At 43.1% G+C, this 25,374-nt stretch overlaps 1 protein-coding gene across 2 annotated transcripts in view; it reads right to left on the reverse strand.

Annotated features, from left to right (window-relative positions):
* Positions 1 to 688: 688 nt before the first annotated feature.
* Positions 689 to 25,374, reverse strand: part of DENND5B (DENN domain containing 5B) — a 170,191-nt gene continuing 145,505 nt past the window's right edge. For both annotated transcript variants that reach the window (XM_077807515.1, XM_077807514.1), the window contains 9 exons: positions 21,986 to 22,114; positions 20,891 to 21,012; positions 17,583 to 17,728; positions 13,727 to 13,845; positions 6,202 to 6,389; positions 4,788 to 4,870; positions 4,507 to 4,633; positions 2,370 to 2,544; positions 689 to 1,194 (listed from right to left, as the gene is read on the reverse strand). In XM_077807515.1, the coding sequence (XP_077663641.1) occupies positions 1,011 to 1,194; positions 2,370 to 2,544; positions 4,507 to 4,633; positions 4,788 to 4,870; positions 6,202 to 6,389; positions 13,727 to 13,845; positions 17,583 to 17,728; positions 20,891 to 21,012; positions 21,986 to 22,114 (1,273 nt within the window). In that variant the 3' untranslated portion in view covers positions 689 to 1,010. The remainder of the gene's footprint in view (positions 1,195 to 2,369; positions 2,545 to 4,506; positions 4,634 to 4,787; positions 4,871 to 6,201; positions 6,390 to 13,726; positions 13,846 to 17,582; positions 17,729 to 20,890; positions 21,013 to 21,985; positions 22,115 to 25,374) is intronic.

Here is a 25,374-nt window from a genome sequence, read left to right on the forward strand (position 1 = left end):
CTGGTTGAAACAGTCCTATAGCACAGCGAAGTCGGTGTTTGTGGCTCTATAGCAACATATGCGTCTCAAAAACAGAAACAGAGTTTGGTTCATCTTCTGAACCAAGTTCTTCAACAAACCTATAAAAGCAGACAACCTCTTGAAGCATACATCATCATCCACAGTACAAACGCAGACCGGGGGAAAAAAACCATCTGAACAAAACCCGGACAGAAGAGGGACAAAATGACAAATCAAGCTATTGACATTTCCCAAATATAGCCTGGTGCAGTACTGTTTTTTTAAAGAACAGATATCTGGTCCCGGTGGGTTTTCTTGAAGGCTCAACAATTCCTCATGTCCCGTGTTTAAACATTTCATTTGCACCTCATCTTGTGCTGATGAATAAAAATTACACAAAAGATCTTAAATAGGACGACTCACAGCTTATACGCATGGAGAGGCTTGGATCTTTAAAACATAAAATAAGGGAAACCATGTACAGTAGGGTAAACAGTACACATTCACAACATTTCCAAGAACGAGATAGCAGCAGTGGCTACATATTGATACTTGCTGTGTTCTTTTGCAACACCTGAAAAAAGCCCTGCTGAGTTTGCACTGTATTTACACATTGACTGGCTTCTTCCTTGCTATCAAGCAGCAACATCCCTCCCCCACAGCTGTCCCACAGTTTTAAGCTACTTATTTTCAGCACAAGAACATTGTCTAAGAAAAGTTTAAGAGGAATATAATTTCTTAAAGAAGATAGCATATTTACATACATCTAACACATGAAAATACTCTATTTTATTCTGTTTCAAATAAACGACAATACCGCATTCTAGCTTGTCTGCAGCTTTAGGACAGTCCTGAATCTGGTGTAAATTGGGTTTCCCACTCCCACCCGATAACCGGGTGCTCTACTTTACAGTGATACACTACCGCAGCATTCAAGTTCTAAGAGGTCCCCAGTTTTTGTTTGTTTGCTTGCTTAGCAGAGACACAATGACGTTCTCATCAAAGCCATGCTAAACATCCACTCCTTTAATGAGTGACCCTTCTAGGATAATGTTGAAATCTTGTAATGTCTGTAGGACTCGGAGGAGGGAATTCACTGTCATGCGGTCCCGCAGAAGGGCGTTCTCCTCATACATCCTTGTGATGGCAGGACACTCTGCTAGCAATGGAATCCATTGAGGAAGGAAGTGATCCCTACCAAGAGAAGAATGGAATGAATGCAATATGCTGTGTCCAGAGCAGGAGGTCGGACTAGGCAATCATAATGGTCCCTTCTGACCTTAGTATCTATGAATCTTTGAGCTTAATCTGAGCTCTCGCCTTTAACACACCCCAAAACACAGTGTCCATTTTTGCAAAGGTGACGTGTCATTTGCACTCAAAAGCTCTCCATATAATAATTGGGATCCTGTTTATATTATATTATTTATATGCAGTGGCATCTACAGGCCCAATCAGGTGAGTACCACATTGTTCTAGGTGTTGCACAATCATGTAATAAGAGATGCCCCACCCCAGTTTTCAGTACAAATTGATTTGTTTTACTACTTCCCTAATTCTGTTCCGAGAAACAGAAGTACACTGTTGTATTTGGGTCAACAGGAAAAAAAAAAAAAAGAAAACTTCTAGAACCTACTTTAGTATTAATCCCTGACCACACTGTAGGTGGCATAATAATTTCAATTTTTTGAGGACTGACACAGGAGAGTAAAGGCAGGAAAGAGATCAAGGAAGTCAGATTAATGCCATGGGGAAAGATTCTGTTTAATTCCTAGGCCACTAGCAAGGAAAGAAAAGTCCAGGAATTCTGTATTGGTGAAATACAGTTTTAAAAATAAAAATATCTAGATACATAAGACAAAGGAAGAGAAAAAGGAAAAAAATATTGATAGAAGTACTCAAAAATCCTATTAGGAAAGGCAGATTTTTTCTCCCCACAAGGTTTCACAAAGACAGAAATAGCCATGTGCCCGTTTTCATTTGGATAATTAAAAGAGTTGGGGAAGGAAGAGGTGGACTGATTTCTCTTTTGAGGGCACCCTGAACTCCTGAGGCCTGTACTTTGTGTAGAATATCACATAAAGAGATAAGATCATGCACACAGTTTCCCTGCATTACCATGAATTTCATTAAAACAGAAAAAAGTGACTTGCAGAAATGTATATGCTAATCATCAGGAATAATACATATCTAACTTAAATTTTTCTTCCACTCTTAAGGACATTTATTTAAAAGCATGAACTGGGCAATTTATATGTCCAAAATATTTTAAGCTGGTAAATTAAGGTGTCCAATAAGAGTGACACACTGTTGTTCAACTGACTACTCCAACACTAGAGAACGCCACAGTGAAGAACGTTGCTCTGTACCTAGTCCCCAGGCAAACCAGGATTTGAAATTTGCCATCCTTCCCAATGTTCCTTGGTGCAGTACTGATAGCATTTACGTAGTGACAGAATGTTTTGCAGGATGATCTCTGAAGCAAGATGTCCTCTTCGTTGTCCCCAAACTGGTCAGTGGTTTCAAAGTAAGCAACAGCTTTCTCTGCGGAGAGAAAGTAAAACCATGCAATGGTTAATACAAAATACTCTGAAGCCACCTCAGCACAATTACGGAAAGGAAGCCATTAAAAAAACGTCAGCATGTGCCAAAAGCTACCTCATGGTGACTATATCTCCTACTAAATGTAGGGGAAAGCGTAGTAGTCTCAGAAACTGCTCTGTGGTGACAGCTGGCAAATGTGGTCACTGTATACTGTAACGTAAATTAGCATCATGACTTAGTTTAGTGATTAGCACCACAAAAATGCCTACAAATAGTTCAATTACTCCCATTTTATAAATGTCATTAGCTACTAGTTATGGATTTCCTGAGTGAGATCTTCCCTCAGGCTAAGAGGCCTAACTTATTTATTCCCTTAAAATATATTCCTGAGACCCAAGGGCTGAGCAGTGTGGACCAATAGATAATCACCAGTAGAACATCAAATGAATAAGACTATTCTCCAACCAGTATCGCTTTCCATCAGATTGTAGTTGAAAGCCATTTCCCAACACCTCCTTTACTACATTTGTATCTTGTGAAACTGCCAAAGATTTTTCCTCTTTCCTTATCAAAATATTTTAGTGAATTACTGTTTAGGAAAATGCAGTTCTAATAGGTGGCATGCAAGCTACCCCTACAAATATGCCTGTATCAATAAGCCTCAACCTGAGAGAACACAATCCTCTATCATTTCATGTCTTGGCTGTCTCTTGAGAAGAGGCTGTCAAATATGTGGCAGTTCTTGTGAAGTGGACAAATTTGGATTTGAGGGACCCAAGTTTCATTTGAATCAGAACCTGAACCCATTTCTAAAAGTAGTTCCAAAGCTTGTTTCTCGTCACACGCTGCAGTTGTATATTTCCTCCTTGTCACCTCCTTCCCAAAACCATTTCTTATACAGACTAACATGGCTGCTACTCTGAAACCTCTTATCTTTTGCTGTCTCAAAAGATGTAGCTCTGGAATTATCCTACGTAAATTCTTCCTTGTTTTTCCCAGCAAGCCCTCCCCACACCCGCCTTTTGCTATTGCTGCGTACAATCATGATCATTGCTGTGGCTCAGACTTGGGTTCATGGGTCATCTCTGATTACTTTTTCTTTCTCCTCATACATCCAGACTATTATCAAGTCTTGCTACTGCTTCTTTTGCCACATATGGAAAAAAACAAAAAACAAACAAAACAAAAAACCCCTTTCCTTCCTTTGCTTTGTGACGTTTTTGTCCTCCCCCTTCCTTGATTATTAAAAGTGACTCCCGTATTGCCTCCCCATTTGCCACATATCACTCCTCTCCACTGAGTAAGGAAAGCAGCCACTAAAATCTTCATTCTTTCCTGAGCAGACCAGATCACTCCCCTCCCTCAAACCCATCCACTGGCTCACCTCTGCCCACTAGATCAAACTTAACACTTCCCATCCTCACTACTGGAATCTGCCAAAAGACACTGGACTCATTCACATTGTTTCCTTCTTCAACTCTTGTCATTGGGCTTTCATTTATGCTACCCCCTCTGCTTGGGTAATCTCCCAAACTGTGCCAGTCATTCCCCTCAAACACCTCCTAACACCCGCTTCTTCTACAAAGCTGAAATACATTATTAATCCACATCAGTTAAAGACCTTCCCCACTCCACCCAATGTTACATATGTGTTGTTGACAAAGAAAAAAAATGGTTAATATCCCAAATTAACACCTCACCTGGGTTTTCCACTTCACTTCATCTCATCTGTGCCTGTCTTTTAGACAAAGCTGCTCAGGGTAGGGAGTGTATTTGTATTTTTTACAACACAGAGCACAACTGCACTTAAACACTCACATAGGGTTAGCTCAGGAGATTGAAAGTCGGTCCTGTAGGAACTGAATGGAGCCCAAGCTTATTAAAATCTGAGGTATGCACACTTGTAGCCATTTCCCTCTAACCCTTTCTCCCCTCTCACCCCAACAGAACACACCAGTTTACCTATGAAATCCCAGATGAATATGTTCTTGTGGAAAATCCGAGCTGATTTGAATCCATGGTGGAAGACCTGCTCCAGTGCTGCAACCAGGCCATTTTCACCACATAGTAGAATGGTAAGGCTGCCTCTCTATGGAACAAAAAGATACTGTTCTTAAGTACAAGCAGCTTCAAGTCCAGGTGTAACACTGGTTACTGGGACACTGATTCCCGTTTCCCTGGTTATAAAAAGGTTTACATGTATTTCCTCTTCTAATTACAGTATATTTAATGATTGAGAGTACCTCTTTCTCTGGCTTGTGAAAATGTTTCACAATATTGTTCACCGCTTCCCCAATTCCCTCTTGGATCTGCCCTGCATTAGGTTCTGTAAATTAATAGAAAGCACAGTCGCTGAATATGACAACATTAAGACAATGCACATTAATCAAATTCACACACTACCAGACTTGGTTCAAACTGCAGGAAACATTCTCTCTAATATGAGTCGAGCTCATGGAGTTATTTGCATTGAGCAAATCTACGAACCTCAGTTGTAAATGACTGGGGAACATCATCAAAACTAACCAAATTAATTGCCAGACAAACCGCACAGGTCAAGGACCTGCCTTTATAAATAATTTATTTTAGCTAATGAAGATCTGTCCATCACACATACACGTAGCACTCTTATTGCTAAGAGTTCTTCACAGGTTTTAGGCCAGAAGGGACCAATTACAATCATCTAGACTGACCTCCTGTACAACACAGGCCAAATAACTTCACCCAGTAACTCCTGCATCAAGTCCACAACTCGTTGCTGAGCTAGAGCATAGCTTTTAAAAAGGCATCCAATCTAGATTTAAAGTCTTCAAGGTGACTGAGAATCCACAGCATCCCTTGATATGTTGATCCGATAGTCAGTTACTCTAACTTTAAAAAAAATAAAATAAAATAAAAAATGGTGCCCTATATCTGGTCTGAATTTGTCTAGCTCCAGTTTTCAGCCCTTGCATTTTGCTAGATTAGAGCTCTCCGCTATCAGAAATCTTCTTCCCATGTAGGTACTTACAGGAGGTCATCGAGTAATTTATTCACATTTGTTCTGATAAGCTAAATAGATAGAGCTTCTTTCATCTCTCACTTTAACACACTCAATCATTTTCAGAGTTTTTTCCCCCCCCAAACACTTGCCAATTTTTCAACATAATACAATTCAGTGTTTTTGTTTTTAAAAATACTGATGGCCTTCCACATGTCAAAAGTAATGCCTCATGTGACTTGAAAGGCAACTGAATCACTGAGCTTTGCAGTGCCCACCCTTCAGGAAATGTTCCGAACATGTGCACAGATATGGAACCACACTCATGGAAAGCATCACTGATTTCATCTTGCTCTCTCTAGATTATGTTTTTCCTGGAGAGAAAGACACTGGAAACAGAAATAAAATACTTAATACTTTACAATAAGCCTCAATATTTTGTGCTCTGAGTGAGAGGTTTTATCCACATTTGACAGGTGAGGAAATTCAGGTAGATTAAGTCATTTGCCCAAAGTCACAGAGCAAAATAGAAGCAGAGTCAGGGTTAGAAAGCATCGTTCCCTCAGATTGGACCTAGCTTTTAGAGGTTACAATCCTGTTAACAAAGATGCCTTTATTTCCGAGTAGTCACTACCACCATGTTATAGCTGTGAGCACTGGAAATAGCAGGGGCTTACTTGTATTTTTTCCTGTAAGGGAGGTGATACTCAGTCTGCGAGCTGTGGTTGGGGATTTCTGTTGAGGAGGGGTACGGCACTGCTTCCCAAGATCTTCATCCGACGCTGAAGTTATCAGTTCTCCAATAAGAATTCTCTCCAGACTGCCATCATCAACTCCCTTCCCCAGCCATCGTCCACATGGGAACCTGTGGTACCACCCAACAGAAAAGTTTCAACTAGTTGAACACTCTAACTTGAATTCAAAGTTAAGGGACATAAGTATTTCAGGCTCCTCTCTGGCCCACCTAAACATTGTTAGCTGGTGGGAAATAATCTCCAGAGTAAAAAACTGCCACTTAAAAAAACAAACCCCTCTATTTCTAAGAAATGGAAAAAATGTCTGTCTCAGAAAAAGTGAGAGACCTCTCTGTTGATTGTGCAACAAGCCATCCCTTTTTTCAGAGCTGTGCTAACCATCCATGTTTCTTGACTGCAAAACGTAATTGAGACACAGCAATGTTAACTTTAGCACCATTAAAAACAAAACAAAAAATCTACATTTGTCAGATCAAAAGGAAATAACTTTCAAGTTAGTATAGAATATAATATAGTATAGTATAGTATAACTTTCAAGCTAAAGATGAACAAAATGGTTTAGGCCTTTCCAGAAAAGAACGCCAAGCACTGTCTCAACATCTAACGCATCTAGACAGTAGAAGACAGAAGTGTGTTATACAAAAGTATTTGATAGGGCTCTTTTAGGTTTCTACATATACAAAATGAAAGCATGTAAAGCTGCAACTGCAGATTAAGAGACCCAACAAAGAAGACAGTTACTTACCTATATTGTAACTATTTTTCTTTGAGATGGGGCGCAGACGTGTATTCCACTCATGTATGAACGCACCCAGCACACCAAAGCCAGAAAAATTTGCTCAGCATTATCCCTCGGGGTACACTTACACCCTCTGACCCCAATATACCCTCCCATGGCTCAGCAAGGACAGCACCACCCTGACCCTACTCAGTTCCTTTGCCCCAGATTCCAATGCTGGAGACTCTGAAGCAGAGTGGAAGGAAGGCACGTTGTGGCATAAATGTCTGCACCCACATCTTGAAGAACAGTTACAATATAAGTAAATAACTATATTTTCTTTGCTTGCGAGTCAACTGAATCTATGTTTATAACCACCATGGATTCAGTTGACTCACAAGCAATTCCAGTAGGTGGTAGAGCTCCGAGTTTACTTCAACAGCGACCACAGCACTGCCTTCCCAAAGTTTGCATCTGACAGAGATGCTGCGGTAATAGCAGAATGTTTGGTAAAAGTATGCACGGAAGACCACGTAGCCCTCAAACGTGTAATGTCACAGAGAACCACAATTGATATCACTTAAGCTCTTGTCAAATGAGTCCATAATGTCTGTGGCGGCACAGTCTGAGCCACTCCATAAGCCGTGGTAATACAGGAAGTTATCCACCTAGAAACCGTCTGCAGAGACAAGCTGACCTTTCATCCAATACGCACAGGAGATAAAAAAAGTCAAGGAGATGAACAAAATGGTTTAGGTCTTTCCAGAAAAGAATGCCAAGCACTGTCTCAACATCTAACGCATGTAGACGCTGCTCATCTGCATTTGAGTGTGGCTTAAGAAAGAATATACACAAGTAAATAACCTGGTTAAGGTGAAACTGCGAGATTACAATGGACAAAAACTTCAGATGTGGTCTTAAGAACGTTGTCTTTGAAGAACTGAGAATATGGAGGTTCTGCCCTTAATGGCTTGTAACTCACTGACTCTGCTATAGACACAAGAAAGGCTGTCTTTTGGGAGAGGAGACACAACAAATAAGTTGCTGTCAACTCAAATGGAGGAAGGGTGAGGGTGGCCAGCACAGTATTAAGGTCCCACAAAGAGACCATTTCCTTCACAGGTAGAAAAAAAATAGACAATACCTTCTAGAAATCTCGCTACTATGGAGTTTGGGTAAACTACTTTCCTTCAATAAGAGGAGGAAATGATGAGATTGCTGCCAAGTGAACCCTCAAAGACCCGAGAACTTCAAATGTAACAAATAATCCAAAACGTCCTGAATACGAGCGGACAGACTGAATTCCCTTAGATACTGACCAAACTAAAAAACTCCATATAGCCAAATAAGTAAACTGTTTTCTACTTTTAAGCAGGATTCTATGAGCTTTTTCCAAGCATTGCCCTTCCTCTTTATCTAGCCATGTACTATCCACACTGTGAGGTGTAGATTGCTTAGTACAGGATGAACAACATGGCCATGGTACTGAGTCAGCAGGCCGGGAAGAAGAGGCACAGATTTGGGAGGTCTAACAGACAGACTGAGAAGGTCGGAGAATGAATATTGTCTTGGCCAAGCTGGCAAAATAAGTATCAGTTTTGCATGGTCCAACTTTGAGGGTAACCTGCAAGATGAGAGGGATAGGGGGAAAAGGTCCATTCCCCAGTTCAAATGAAAGGCACTGGTTAGAGACCCTGGACTGAGTCCCATTTGGCAACAAAAATGATGGCACTTGTTGTCCTTTATTGCTAAAGGGGTATCCCATTGGTTGACCTATTCTCTGAAAATGGACCTCACCATGCTATTTTTTAGAGAACACTCGTTGCTGGAGAAAGTCCTGTTGAGATGGTTGGCAAACTGGTTTTGAGAGCCTGGTAAACATGTCGCTCTGGGTATGATTTCTTCCTTGATGCAAAAGTGCCAAAACTTGATTGCTTCCTGACAAAGCTGGTAGAAGCAGGCTCCTCCCTGCTTGTTCACATAATACACTGCAGTGATATTGTTGGTGAGTATGTGAATGGCTGCTCCCTGATCCAATCCATTGTAAATGATTCAAAGCTTCAGTACGTTGATATTACACGATGCTTCCTGATCTAACCACAAACCCATAACATTTAACATCCCTAGATGTGCTCCCCACTTATTTTGGAGGCATCCGTGACTATAGTTCTGGTCGCTGGAGGACAGGCAAAAGGAATTCCCTGTCACACATTGTTCTGTTCTGCCCACCACTGTAGAGAGTCCAGTATCTCTGGAAGCACTTGGACAAACTGGTCCACTGATTGGCAACTCAGGTGACAGACCAACTTCAACCATGATTGGGGAGGACGAAGACAAATCGCACATGCTGAACCACGCAGCCATATGTCCTAGTATCTTCAGGCATGGGTGAAGGATGAGATTGGAGATAGATTCAAAGGTGCCAAGTTATCCAGAATTGCTCATGTGGGAAAAAGGCTCTCTAATTTGTAGAGTTCAATGGGGCCCCAATGAACTTGATTTTTTGAGTTGGAGTCCATGCCAACTTTGCTTTGTTCAAAATCAACCCCAGTTGATTGAAGATGTCCAGCGTGAACTGGACATGATTGAAGACTAGTTTTTCGGTTCTGCCCCCCACTAGCCAATCATCTAGGTACAGGAAGATATCAGTTTCCTTCATTCTGAGACAGGCCATTACCACTGTCATGCATTTGGTAATGACATGTAGGGCTGATGACAGGTCAAAGGAGAGAACTGTGTACAGATAGCACTGACCAGTGACAGGGAATCTCAGGAACTTCCTGTGGCCTGGGAAAATTGCCACATGAAAATAGGTGTCCTGTAGATTGAAAGCAACAAACCACTGCTTTGATTCAATGAAGGAAGAATAGTGGACAGGGTAATCATGTGGAATCTCATATACTTGATGTATTTGTTGAGACCATGGAAACTGAGGATCAGTCTCACCTCTTCCTTGGACTTAGGGGATCAGGAAGTACCAGAAGTAGAATCCCTTCCCCCTTTCCCCAGTGAAGAGGAGGACCCTCCTCTATAGCTCCCAGAGCACAAAAAGATTGGACCCGCTGAAGCAGCACCAGCTCACAAGAGGTTCCCTAGAAAGAAATGGGATGGGGGTTGGGGGAATGGACAGAAATTGTATGGTATAACCCAATCCCGCAGTGCTTAGGACCCATCCATCCACAGTAATTATTTCCCAACTTGCACTGTAGAAGCAAGACAGCCTGTCCCCAAACCAGAGGGAATGGGTTTGAAATGTTCACAGCTGGCATGCTGCTCTTGATATGAAAGTCGAATAGGCTGCCTGTCCGAAGGTATAGAGCATGGGCTGGTCGGGTAAAACTAGATCCAGAAGATCATCTTCTCTGTGACTTAAGTCCTTTCTAGAGAAGTCTTGCTGCCCAGCAGCGTAGGATGACTGGCAAAATTATTGCTGGCGTTGTTGATGACCCATAAAATGATGTCTCTTTGTGGTCTGTGTAAATCCCAAAGACTGAAGTAGCTTGAGAGTCCTTAAGATAAAGTAAAGTTGCCAGTTTTCTCAGAAAACAAAAACTAACCAAATGCTAAGTCCTCTTTGGTCTGCTGAACTTCAGGAGCTATGCTGGAATTCTGTAGCCATCAGGGCCTTATCACAGCTGCAACTATATGTCTGGACGAAGCATCCACCACATCCAGTGCTGACGGTAGAGACATCTTGGCCACCAAATGGGCCTTTGCAATAAATGCTTTAAACTCTTCCCTGGAGGATTCTGGTAACTTACTTGTAAGTTTGGACATAGCACCCCATTTTACAGTCATATTTAAACAACAATGCTTACAGGTTGGCAATGTGCAATTGTAACAAGGAAGTTGAATACACTTTTATCCTCACAATCTAACGTTTAAACTCTGATTAGGAGTAGATTTATACCTCCTCTGTCATACTCTAATTTGTCGCAGTCACAGCATAGGAATTAGGAGGTGGAAGGGAAATATTCAAACCCTTCCATGGCAACATAATATCTAGTCAGTAAGCTTAGCTGTGGGTGTTATAGACACTGGGGTATTCCAGAAATTTGGCAGGATCCAATATTGCTTCATTTATATGGAGAGCCACTTCCCCAGCAGCTGAGGATTGAAGAACATCCACTAACTAACCACTAACTGTTCTCTTGAGCACACAGCCCGAACATCCAATGGAGATGCCATTTGTCTCAGGAGGACTTGATCCTGAGATGAGGATTCAGACATGGTAGCACTGTCTGGTGAAGAGGAAGACGAGGGAAATGGAACCACCGGAATCTCTTGTGCAGGGGTTCTCAAACTAGGGGTTGGGACCCCTCAGGATGTCGTCAAGTTATTACATGGGGGGTTGCGAGCTGTCAGCCTCCACCCCAAACCCTGCTTTGCCTCCAGCATTTATAATAGGGTTAAATATATTAACAAAGTGTTTTTAAAATATTGGGGGGGGGGGTCGCACTCAGAGGCTTGCTATGTGAAAGGGGTCACCAGTACAAAAGTTTGAGACCACTGCTCTTGTGGCAATGCATTTGACTGTACCAAGGGTTCAGTTCCACCAGGTCAGAGACAGCCCCTCAGCCCATGGCTACAGCACAGTTGGCCCATGTGGAGAAACCACCAGAGGAACAAGTGATCTGGCTCTGGACGGAGAGGACTATTGGGACCTTACCAAATGAGGAACCTCCCAGGGATTCCAAGGAGGCCACTGTGGATGTGGCATTGGTGGCCAGTAGGAGGTAGGCCAGGAAGCAGATTGTGGGAGCAATACTGATGGTGACCCCCAGGAGGTCTCGACGATCTTGGAGAGCGGTATTATGAAGGCAAAGCAGAGTAAGATGCTTCAGCACTTGATCTTGAAGACTCTTCCAAGTAGTCTGGCAGTAATGCAGGAGCCACTCCAGGTGGGGCCAATAAATGGCCCACATCATCCGCAGTCCAACACAACAGCCTCATTGGCACCAACAGTGGTACAGTCAAAAGCACTTTGACTACCGGTAAAGGCATTGCACTGGGTACTGAACCGGACAGCTGGTACTGAAGGTGAAGTGGGTACTAGACCTGCAGATATACACTGTGCTGGAACAGTCATCAGTACTGAAGATAGCATATGTACCAGCAGTCCCATAGCTACTGAACACGAAGCAGACTATAATTCAGGACCCTGGATATGAAGAGGTGCAGACGATAAGTCAGCCACCAATCCGGGAAATGCAGAGGACACCAAAGATGAAGCCACTGCAGTCAAGTGGTGAGTCAGGAACAGATAGGCACAGCAAGTCTGCTGCTGCCTGATACATCAGTGGTATGTAGAGTGTCTGTGTGGACACCACCACCACCAGTGCCCATCTCAGCAGATGCCCCCAGAGTAGTACCGGAGTTGATGGTACAGTCTAGTTGATCAGCCATTGGTACTGGAGAGTGGGTTGAAGGCCCAGCTTTAGCCACATCCCAAAAGACTCAGGGTGTCAGTCTGCACTCCTCCTAGACAGGGAGGATAACTCTCTCTGAACACTGGACCTGCCCCTGTCCATTTTCCTTAGAGTACTGGAGGAAGGAGAATGATTTTTTTTTGCTGGGTGAATAATCCAAGTCTGGACATGGAGCCCCTGTCCATTCTAGCTCAGGCACTCTCTGGAGGGCCTGATGATCTGAGGCAATCCCCAGAGCTGAAGTGAGGCTCATGGCTTTCTCCGCAAATTTACTGCCTTCCAACACAAGTCCCTTGCCACCTGTGTTCTCTTCTTAAACAATTTACTGGTAGAACAGCCTTAAGTAGGGTGCCCTTCACCAAGACACAATGAACATTGGGTGTGGGGGGGTCAGTAGTAGGGATAGCAACACCCCATGATGAACAATGTTTAGAACCCAGAGAAGGCATCACCCTGGGCTTAAACTCTGCTAAATATACTAAGCTAAATTAAATCTTAAGGTACTACTCAACTTAACTATTTACAGAAAAAAACCACAAACACTGACAAAGAACGTGGGGTGAGACACCACACTGAATGCTCCAGATCAAGCTGTGGACGGGGAAAAGGACCTGAGTGGTTTCGGGCGGTGCCAACCCATATAGCCATGGAAGGCATTACAATGGCCAGAAGGCACGGGCAACACCCCGATGGGCACTCTTAAGCAAGTTCTCTGGTTTCAGTGCACGAGGCATGTGCACACTGGAGTGGTATGCACATTTGCAGTCATCTGAAGAACTCTTTCTTGAAAGCTATACTTCTGTATTCTTGTTCAAATATTCAGACGTTTAATGGCTTTTTTTTTGGTCATTACCATTTTTTTAAACCAATTGTTCATACTTCCATTACAAAGATTTACCTAAAATAAAACTGCCATTCAAGATTTTGGGAATAAAAATGGAATTTTTTTTTTTATGTACAGCTGTGCCGGACAGACATAAGCCCATTCATTTGGCTATTAGAGGCAATGGTGATAAGCACTTTAAAAATATGCAGTCTGCCCTGTCCCAGCAGACTAATAAAATCTCATACTTTCAAGGCTCCCCATGTATATCTAATCAGATTCTTCAGCTTCAGTTGTAGGTTTTGAAACCTAGAGAATTTCAATCTGAAATTCTCCATCTCTAAAGCCTAAGTGGAGTCGCCTGTCTACATCATAGTTCAGCACACCCAAAAAGGACACCAGAGATCTCTCGGGTTTTATGGCTCAGGCAGGGATTTCAGATTTAGGGAGTTAGAACATTTGAAACTTGTTGCTTACTTGTATGTGTGTCCTGTGATTTCATTTCTTACCATGACGCAATCTACCAGCCACTTGGCTAATAATCCTGAGTTGTCATGACCAATCTGAACAGTTGTTAGCTTTCCTAAATTCTGGCACTGCAAATGAAAGAAACAGATTTTATTCAATTTTATAGAAAGATGGCCCACAATAGTTTAGTTCACTAACTTGTTTAATTTCATTTGCTTTATGAAGCATGGATTCTTAATCAAGCAAATACAGCTAAAAAACAGCATAAATGCTGTTTCTGTTCCTATTTTACTTAGTTAGGCCCTCAAAAATTTATAGCTCGTTAACAGATGTATATTCTTTGCAGTGAGAGCTTATGATGTATAATTATGAGTCATGTTAACCACTCTGTTTTTTAGCTAAATAGGGAAGAAAGCTGCTTTTATTTATGAAATTTGTTTTCAGTATGTTCAGCTTCTCAAAAATATCTTGTAATTTTGAATAAGGAATCATTCTGTGGCAGGAAACTAGTCATTATCATCAATTATTATTAAATACCAATGTGCTCTGTCCTTCATAAGACAAAGTACCCACCCTGAGAAGCTTATGGCCACAAAAGACAGACAAGTAGAAAATGACAATGCAAAGTCCAGAGCAATGTTATTTAATATTTACATTACAGTATTGACCAGTGGCCCCAGTAAAGACCAGGCAACATGTTGTTAGATGCTAAACAACATATAAAGGGCAGGTCCCTCTCCAAAAGATGTTACAATCTAAGGTCCCAATCCTGCAAACATTTATACATGAGTAGCTTTACACCCAAGTAATCCCATTGAACTCAATGGGACTACTCACATGAACAAGTGTTCTTTGGAACAGTGCCTTAGATGTCAACAAAGACTTACCCCATTAAATACATTATTCACCCTAATGTTTTATAGCTGATGCGGACAAGCATGTGTGAGCACTGCAGAAGAGGTGGGGTCTTTAGAAGGGATTGTAGTGATGAGGGATAAAAGGTCTGGCATACTGGGAAATCACTCCATTTAAGGAGGGATGTTCAGTGTCTTTCATTCCAGAGCATCTTTGCCATCACAGGGCAATGTACTACATCACCATTCATTCCTGTCAAGGGCCTGTTCCTCCATTAAGTCTAGTCTGGTCATGTCCGCATGTAGGTTCTCTCAGGCCTTATCAACACTACAGGTGAAATTCGATCTAAGCTATGCAATTTGAATTACATGAATAGCGTAACTCAGATCGACGTAGCTTAGATCTACTTACCACAGGGTTCACGCTATGCGATTTCCGCTATTGTTCTTGATCCAGTAGAGGACAGGAGTCAACAGGAGAGCAATCTGCTGTCAGTTTAGTGGGTCTACTGAAGCATCGATCGCTGCTCATCAATCCCCGGTAATTGTAGACAAGCCCTCAGTATTTAATCAGTGGTTGGCCTCTAGGTCAGACTGACCTTGATTGTGGTTGCATTATTTTCTTTGGCATCCTATCATTTGTTTGTCTTTTGCAGTGTCCCCATCATCAAATCTTGTTGCTGGAACCAATCCAGTACCCTCATTTCACATTCTACTCTCTTTTAAAAAGGATTGGTCTTAAAATCATTCCAATTCACACCTGCAATCTTCCATTTCTATTGCCTCCAGCCTTCTGACGTTTAATTCAGGGGTCGGCAACCTGCGGCACGTGTGCCAAAGGCGGCACATGAGCTGATTTTTGGCCTAGATGAACGGAACCCTGGGCTGGCAGCGGGCTGAGCGGGGACAGCGGCCAGGACCCTGCCTGGCAGGGGCTGGAACCCCAGACTGGCAGCAGGCTGAGCGGCTCAGCCCGCCGTCAGCCCCGGGTCCCGGCCGTCAGCCCCGGGTCCCGGCCGTCAGCCCCGGGTCCCGGCCGTCAGCCCCGGGTCCCGGCCGTCAGCCCCGGGTCCCGGCCGTCAGCCCCGGGTCCCGGCCGTCAGCCCCGGGTCCCGGCCGTCAGCCCCACTCAGCCCGCTGCTGGCCCAGGGTTCCGTCCGCTGGCCCCTGTAAATGTAAAATGTATTATTGGCACGCCAAACTTTAAATTAATGAAGACTTGGCACGCCATTTCTCAAAGGTTGCTGACCTCTGCTTTAATTCAATGCAGCTGATTCCAGAACATGGAGTAATAATGCTAGTAGGCTGGTATGATAAATTTTCACTTTGGTACCAAATGCAATGTTTTTATCAGTCCATAACTGTCAATTGATGAAATCAAGGTATTAATTATGTCTGATGCTATGAACTTATGAAATTGCTGGATCTCGGACTGTTTCTATAGGTATGTCTGCACTGTACCTGGAGATGTAATTTCCAGCTCGGGGAGATGTACCCACACTGGCTTTGAGCGAGTCCATATACTACAAACGGCAGCATAGCGGCAGTGGCATGGGCTAGCCGCCTGAGTACACACCTAGGTATCAGAAGGGATTGTACTTGGGCGGTTAGCCCAAGCTGCCACTTGTGCCAGAGCTACCGGAACTGCAACTCCTCCAGCTGCAATGTAGAAGTACCCTAAGGTGGCTGTGGAATCCTCAGCTCGCTGACTTGGGTTGCAGCACCTTCTTACCAGACCAGGGGCAATGAAGAGTCATTAAGTGTAATGACTGTGCTCTGAATTTAACGGGCACGCTAAGGAAGTTGGCTGGAGCTGGGAGAAGCTGCTTTCTCCAACTTGTCTTCAAGAAAGGGGAAGTGGAGAGTGTGGAAAATCCCCAAACAGAACAAAGGGACAGAGGTGACAAAGCAAGGATTTAAAAAAGACTCTCAGAAGGCAAAAGGGGGAAGGCTTTTGGAGGGACAGGAAGCTTTGGCAGGAGTGTGGAAGAGATGGGCAGACTTTCTTAGCAGGGGGGTTGGTTTAACCGCACCCTAACCATGGTCAGGGAAAGCCAGCTGGGCTGGAAAGACTCATGAACCCCAGGGGAAGGATTCTAGATACCCCAGATGACTCTGCCCAAGTCCAAAAGAACTCTCCGGAGTGGTGAGGAACCAGAGGCAGAGAAATGTATTTAGGGGTGTATTATTTTGTATAGATGTGTGTTTCATTTAATAACACAAGAAGAGCAATGATGTTTTAGAATCCTGTGCATACTGTCTCTCTCTCTCTGGTAGCTTTCACTGTTGTGTACCCCCTGAAGAGGTAAACTAGCAGACATCCACCTTTGGTGAGATTCTGGGGAACATACAAGAGCTGCTGTTAGGCCTGGGGAGATGGCACTAGTTTCAGGATCTAGGCAACTGGTCTGCGGAGTCCCCACTGCCAAGAGGATTGTCAGACAAGATGTACAACTGAAATGCATGCCTAGAAGCCCCCTACCATGCACATTGCCTAAACTTTGCCCTGCCCCAGCAGGCTAAGGACATGTGGGATTCAGCATTTTGATTCCCCACAGCAGCCTTTTGAGTGTCCAGCACAGGGAACTCAAATAGATTTGGGGCAGCAGGGAGGCAACTCGAAGATGGAAGAGGGGGTAGGAGTGGCATAGCGAGGCTGTTGTCATTGGCAGAGCAAAGGGAAAGCAGGGAACAGTAAGAAATTTGATGAGGGGTGTAGGTTGAGGTGAGTTCAGATGAGGACAAGAAGTATAAATTAGACACGGTGGGTAAGTGAAAGCCAGTGAAAAAGTTCTGACAGGAGAGTGACATGTTCTGTCCGTCAGTGAGGACAGTAACTTCACAAGCACTAGTTTTCTGCTTTTTATTTAAAATCTACACAGTGACCTTGGACACTCAGACGCTATTTAAAAAAAGAGTTGTGCTCTGTACAAAAAAAACCTAGCAAAATAAATGTTTCTTGGTTGTAGTGCTCAATATTGAGTACTGAAAAAAGAAGAGCATGCACTCACCTCAAATGTCATTTCTAGAAGATTTTTAGGTATCTGCATTACTCCTGTATCTCCTAGTTCTCCTGAAACACAAATCCAGGGGTTCGATGTGGTGATTGCATTGCTTAGTTTTTTGATAGGGATTATCACAGTCCTATATGGAATCACTAAAAGGAGAAGTAACAAAACAAAACCCAGAATCAAAACAACTGCATTTTTTAAAATGTGGTTTACACAATATAGTACAATTAGGACTTCGCTCTTGTGCTGTATCTCGGTAGCATTACAAGTAAAAATCCTTCTCAATACCGAAGGTAAATGAGACAATTCTATAAAAATATCCAGCATGCAGTATTTGCACCAACTATGAAAACAGATACTCTGATCATAAAAGGAAGAGGTCATGAAACCATTGCAAGTCTAGACAGCTCACTTATAGATAGAAAAAGAATAATTATGTTAAAATAAAGCTGATCTGCACAGCAGCTTTTGGGCGGTTTCAACCCAGGAACCAATTATTACTTGTCTGTAAGAGCAGCCTCAAGTACCAGTTTCTCAAATCTCTGCCATTGCAAACAAAATGCTCTCATAGATCTGCACACTGAAGAGACCAGGAGCATTCTGCCCTTCAAATTTAAACAATGTCCTTTAGTTTTTTCTGCTGTTCTCTTGCAACATTTGGAGTTAATATACTCAAATGAAAACCTGCCAACATTTTCCAGTGGGTATATGCGCCAAACATGATGCTTAAACCACTAAGTCAGAAACTATGAAAATAGACCCCAGTATAAAACTGAGATCGTCTCCCACATTTAAAGTCAAAGAATGAGATGGCAAGGCATTCCCTTACTTGTGCATAAACAATGTACTTGAGATTAATCTGAATAGCCACCAGGTGTTGCTGTTGTACCACAATGAAAACAAGGAGCATTCACCTTGCAGTAAAACGAGTTCAAAGCAATAAAGAACTTCAGAAAATGCCTGCTTCATCCCATCTCCATTTTAAAAGTGGAACATTATAATTTGAATACATCATTATACCCCTATGTATCAGAATACTGGCAATGCTGCTAATACAGGGTTGTCAGACTGAAGACACAGATTTGGAGGCTTCAACCTCTGGCTGAGTGGAAATATTATGAAGCACATTCTCAGTGGACACTCTTCTCTCAGCACCACTTAAAATCTATGGGAATCTCAGTAGGCCTTGATGCTTAATGCATAGTTGAGTGAGAAAAACAGGGCTGGCCACCCATCCCAACTTGCAGTGGACAGTGTGGAATCACACTTGTTTGTACTGCAAGAGTTGCTTTCCTAAGGTTTTGCAAACCTGCCATTTCCTTTGATTAAGGAAATCATCCCTTTTTACTGGTGTGTGCATCATCTCAATATTGTACACACAATGCCACAAATTCACTCTTGCGTCCCAGAAGAGTAAGTTGCCAACACTGATGGCCCAGAAAACAAGATACAGTAAAATCTCCATGGACACTGCGCTCTTTTGTAATTACTCATTTCCCTAATGAAAGCTTAAGAAGAGGAAAAGTTAAAAGATGAGCCCAAACTTTGATGACTCGGTAAAGATTCACTTTACTTCACCTCCTAAAGAAATAAAGATGTGAAAATAAAGAGACCGATGTCAACACAGCAACCTAATAGTAGAACTCCCCACTGTTAGGGAGGGGAAAACAAGTTCATGTCTAGGTTTTGGCCCACTGTCACTCCTCAAGTATATAGGAGAGGAGGAGGAAAAAGAGGGAAACAAGCCTTTCAGTCATGTGGGGAGGGATAAGGAAAGAGAATGGGAAGGCTACTGGTCCCACTGGCAGCCAAAGGGACAATTCCACTGGGCCCCCAAAGCAGACATGCTCTACAAAATGGCTTCCACCACATGGAGTGACCTTGCACATAAAATTCTGTAGGTGGCCTGCAGAGGTGCTGCACAAGTGCACATGCAGTCCGTGTCAATGAAAATGTTGAAACAGCTTGGTGGGTTAAAAGTCCATGTGGCTGACAGGTGTGAACTCACCCTTCAGTTAACATAACTATAAATATAAGCCCACAGGCGCCGATTCCGTGGGTACTCCAGGGCACCCATGGAAAAAAAAAACAAAACAAAACAAACAGTACTCGGCACCCACCAGCCACAGCTGATCAGCAGCTGCTGCCGATCAGCTGTTTGGTGACTGGGGGAGGCACTTGGAGGAGGACAGAGAGCAGTGAGTGGCAGGCGGGCAAGGCCTCAGGGCACAGGTTGGAGTGAGGGCAGGGTCTTGGGGGAGGGGGCCGAGCGCAAGTGGGAAGAGGCGAGGTGAGGGCCGGGACTCAGGGAAGGGGCGGAGATGGGCTGGGGTTTCGGGGAGGGGGCAGAGTGGGGACTGAGCACCCCCAGGGAAAAATAAAACTCAGTACCTATGCTTAAGCCCCACCTAAGACAAAAGGTGTGTGTGAACCCACCCAGGAGTTTTGGGGCTGAGTATTGCTTTGTGATAGGTGTGTTCGAGTGAGTGAGTGCACACAGAAACCAAGGTGACAGACAAAAAATCAGAGGGAGAAGCAGAAGAAAACTGGCAAGAAAAGCCAAGCAGGAGCCTTTAAGTACAGCGTGACCCTGCAAAAAGCTAGAGAGAACTTTTGGGTCTGGCGTTGGCTACAGAGGTTTGGGGGCTGTAAGCTAAGAAATGGTTCCTTCTGTTCTTGGCTCCTTCTTCATTCAGAGACACATAACTTTGAACACTCCTCATAAATAACCAAAACTGAACTGAAGAAATACCTGATTATCCCCAATTTCTACTTTCAAATGGAACATTCCCAAAGCCCCAAACTTTATTAGCTGCTTGGGTCAAAAGGGGCAACAATACGTAGTGTACACACCCAGACACAAAGTGCCTCATCCTGCAAAGCGTGCTGTTAACAGGCCCCAAGGAGTCCTATCTGTTTCTCAGAGGCTACAAGGATGGTGTACATGTAGTGGAGAAATATGGGGGAGCCTTGAGATGTGGAGGACTTTTCTGGGTAAAAATAGATGAAGGGCTACATAACTGAGATATGGAAATAGTACTAGGACACTTAGGTGCTATAATATTATCTGAATGCTACTCTCCTCCACTATCCCATTCTGTTATCCAAAGCACTCACACATGATCTTACACTTCGCTGGTTACCCAGAGCAACACCCAGAGGTGCCGATCTCAGTACCCATGACTGCAAGCTTCTTGGGAAGAGCCCAGCTACACTGATCATTCATCAAAGTGTTCTCAGCATCACTCCTCTGTCACCATGACAGTGACTATTTTTCATTCAGGACAAAGTTTGAGTCTCCAACTCACTGATTGTGGTGAAGACGCTTGTGAAGCAGAAGTAATCCACAGCATTGAGCGAAAGAAGGTGATAGAGGAACTGCTCTCGTTCTTCTTCACAGCGTAGGAAAGCATAACGCTTATAAAGTTTCCTGTGAGAAACAAAAATATTGCTGTCTCTTTAAAAACAGACACTAAACCAACATTAAAAGGTCTGTGAACCCCCAGAACACCAAACTAAGGGCTAACCTACATATAGAGAAAGTATTTTGGGCCAGATGTGCCACTGGTGTAAACTGGCCGAAATCTATTGAAGTCAGTGCAGCTATGTTGATTTACACCAGCTAAACCTCTAACCCTACGTGTTTAATACCAGTAAATAAACTCCTATACAAAGGCAGGTACTCCCAATGGTGATATGCACCAATTCCAATTTTTATACATATTGTATATACACAGTATGAAGGGTTAATAAAGGGGAGTGGGGGCAGAGGGGATTCCACCCTCTTTGCAGCTGGGACCCAGAGTTCTTCCCCTCCTATTTCAAACCAGTTCAACCACTGGCTGTAAGTTGATGTGTGTGTGAAGTCTAACATACCAGCATTTGTAAATGCACTGGGATAATTTGTTTCCAACCAAGACCAACTGGGCTAAGGTGAGCTGAGGTCTTAGCTAAGTCTGCTAACATCAATGGATCTGAACTAATGCTATTCAAAAAGTACAGGCACTCCATCTGAGCCTCTCATCCTTCAGGCTTTCCTCAGACCTTCTCTTTTGGGGAGTATGTGATGTCCTAACCTTCTTCCCACTCTGTACTCTGATTGGGGTTCTCTGCTCAGGCTCCACAAGTGGTGCTGGGTGGCTCCCCTTCAATCTTCTAGCTTTGGGAGGTATTTGGTCCTCAGCAACCCAAAAATTGACAGGGTGTTGATAGAGGGTGTCAAGAAGTAGTCTGTCCAAGACCCATGTAGGAAACACCCTTTCTCTGATTGGTACTAGCTAGCTCCAGCCCAGACCAGCTGCAGAGGCAGATAGCTTTTCATAAGGCTTAGTTCACAGGGCAACCTTAGAACCCTAATCAGGATACTGTGATAATTAAGCTTAAGAACAGTAAGTTACTCTTACTTTGCAAGTGCTTGGTTAGAGAGAAGCTGCTTTAGGTGCTGAGACAAAAGCTTCTTTTCAAGAGACAACCTTATCCATGCTCGAGCTCGACCCACATCGGTCTTTATCTCATTCATGTTCTGAATATGCCTGAAACCGGGGGGATGGAGGGGGGGGAGGAGGAAGAAGGAGAGAAAAAAAAAATCACAAAATCCTGATAATTTAAAATGGCAGCATCCTATCTGTTGCAGAACTTGAATTTAAATTTGAAAATATCCCTGGAAATTAAAACTGCTTGCAAGATATGCAAAAACACATTTCCCACCCCCACCCCAAATTAGAGAAGTCTAGTAATACAGAGTTCACACAACTGTCAAAAAATATTAAAAAAAAGCTGTTTTTAAAATCGTCTTTGAAAGCTAGCAGAGACAGGGCCAAACCTTGTTAAAATAGTTTTAAAACCAATTAGAAAGTGTATAGAGCAGTTTTGCAAAGTCATTTAGAATGGTTTATACTGTGCATTGGCACTCTCTGTGTTGAGCAGAGGAACGCAGTTAGCACCTTGCTAGGAAAAAAAAAAATTATGTTTGAACACTGGCTACCACTAATCTATAGCATAGAGATTAAGGTAATAATACACTTCAAAAAAGAAATACAGTCACGTTGGGAAACCCAGTTACGCAACAGCAGCTCCCTTGACAGCATAAACGAATACGGTATGCCTCAAAAGCTACCGAACAAAGAAAATAACAGAACGCCACTAGCCATCACCTTCAGCCCCCAACTAAAACCTCTCCAACACATCATCAAGGATCTACAACCTATCCTGAAGGATGACCCATCACTCTCACAGATCTTGCGAGACAGACCAGTCCTTGCTTACAGACAGCCCCCCAACCTGAAGCAAATACTCACCAGCAACCACACACCACACAACAGAACCACTAACCCAGGAACCTATCCCTGCAACAAAGCCCGTTGCCAACTGTGTCCACATATCTATTCAGGGGACACCATCATAGGGCCGAATCACATCAGCCACACTATCAGAGGCTCGTTCACCTGCACATCTATCAATGTGATATATGCCATCATGTGCCATCAATGCCCCTCTGCCATGTACATTGGTCAAACTGGACAGTCTCTACGTAAAATAATAAAATGGGCACAAATCAGACGTCAAGAATTATAACATTCAAAAACCAGTCGGAGAACACTTCAATCTCTTTGGTCACTCGATTACAGACCTAAAAGTTGCAATTCTTCAACAACAAAACTTCAAAACCAGACTCCAACGAGAGACTGCTGAATTGGAATTAATTTGCAAACTGGATACAATTAACTTAGGCTTGAATAGAGACTGGGTGTGGACGGGTCATTTCACAAAGTAAAAGTATTTCCCCATGTTTATTTCTCCCCTCTACCCCCCACTGTTCCTCAGACATTCGTGTCAACTGCTGGAAATGGCCCACCTTGATTATCACTACAAAAGGTTCCCCCCCCCCCCCCGCTGGTAATACCTCACCTTAAGTGATCACTCTCGTTACAGTGTGTATGGTAACACCCATTGTTTCATGTTCTCTGTGTATATAAAATCTCCCCACTGTATTTTCCACTGCATGGATCCGATGAAGTGAGCTGTAGCTCACGAAAGCTTATGCTCAGATAAATTTGTTAGTCTCTAAGGTGCCACAACGACTCCTTTTCTTTTGGAAACACAGACTAACACAGCTGCTACTCTGACTCCTAAACTATGATATAGTCTAAAAGCAGGTCTAGATGAATGAACAGTGGTTAAAATGCCAGTTGCCACTGACATTCCCCATTGTAACTATCACTGGCGGTAGCAATGTTTGGATATTTAAGAAAGAGGCCTACAACAGACAAAGCCAACAGAGATTTGACGTGTTCCAGGAGCACTGAACGCATGACTCGGACTTACCTACACTGTTAGGCCTACCTGTGTTAACCTTGTCAGGAGACTATTGTGTTATAACAGAGTCCTCCAACAAAAGTAGCTTTCACCAGTGCAGTTGGTATGTAAAATGCTAGTTTCCCCCCAGGTATTTACACTAATGCCCCTTCACACTTCCAGAGAAGTATAAAAAGGGCCTTGTGTAAATTATAATCAAGCCAAGTAGGTTTTCCACATGTCCATTTGGAAGAAAGCAGAGCTATTCTGAACAGTTTTTTTAAAAACTTCCCATGGTCCAACTTAGAAAGAATAAATAGAGGCTGCAAATCTTACGATACATGTAGCTTTAGAATAGAAAACGACTGCCATGGCAGATGGTTTTCAGTGCATGGAAAAAGTGGCTGCAAACTGGTTAATTTTCACTCAGTTTGCATGTTAAGTACACAGGCAATTCACAATGCTCCATCCCTTTGTGTAAGTCTCTAAGCTTCATCCACCAAGACTGAAGTGAGCTTTAACACCAGCTTTCTAACTCACGTAACACCCTTGAAGGTCCCATGTGCTCTACAAAATACTCGCAGCACAACTTCATCAGTTTTCTGAACTGCTGCTGACTAGTATAGTTTCATTATTATTTTGTATTCTGCCCCTGCAGCCCCACCCCCAAATCCGCGTTGTAAGCTCTTCAGGGAAGGGACTGTGTTATGTATGTACAGTGTCAAGCATAATAGGGCTGGGGCCTACAAAGTGCTGCAACAAAAACAAACAAAAAATAACAATGCCACGTGACTGCAAAACCCAATAAGCTGAAACACTTTAAAAACATTTTTTAAGAAAATTTCCCAACACGTCATGATATGAAATGTGAACAGTTCTAAAGAGGGACAAGACTAAGGGCCTGTCTAAACATAGAATACTGCAGAGGCTGCTTAGTGAAAACGCTACCTACACCGAGGGGAATGGCTTCTCTCATCCACGTAGGTACTCCATCTCCCTCAAGAGGTGGTAGCTATGTTGACTGGAGGAGCCTGTCAACATACCACTGTCTACAGCTGGAGTTATACCAACCTGACTGCATTGCTCAGGATTTTCTAGCCCTGACCAATGTATTTATACCAACATAAGCTGCTAGCATAGACCAAGTCGAAATGTTTTTACTGTTTGATTAATTATAACTCCCGCCTGTCTGCAAGAGTAGACCACAGCTACATATAAGTTTTTGTCCTTTATTACCACATCCACGGCTTCCCTCTTTTAACACTTTGACTTGTATCAGTTGAGTCCCTGCCCTCTTCTGGAACTAGTAAGCACTCTGTGAAGCAAACCCCTTCTTTGGATCAGACGGACAGCTAGCAGTTAGGACTTCCAACGCAAATAACTGGGCATGTAATCAGAAGTCCTTGAGAAATAGGATGCACACATTATTCCTCCACAGCATGTTGAGGTGCACACTGCTGTTATTTAAAGTCCTTTGAGATGAGAAGATCATAGCACA

This window comes from Eretmochelys imbricata, chromosome 1, assembly GCF_965152235.1.
Source record: "Eretmochelys imbricata isolate rEreImb1 chromosome 1, rEreImb1.hap1, whole genome shotgun sequence".
Taxonomy (NCBI): domain Eukaryota; kingdom Metazoa; phylum Chordata; order Testudines; family Cheloniidae; genus Eretmochelys; species Eretmochelys imbricata.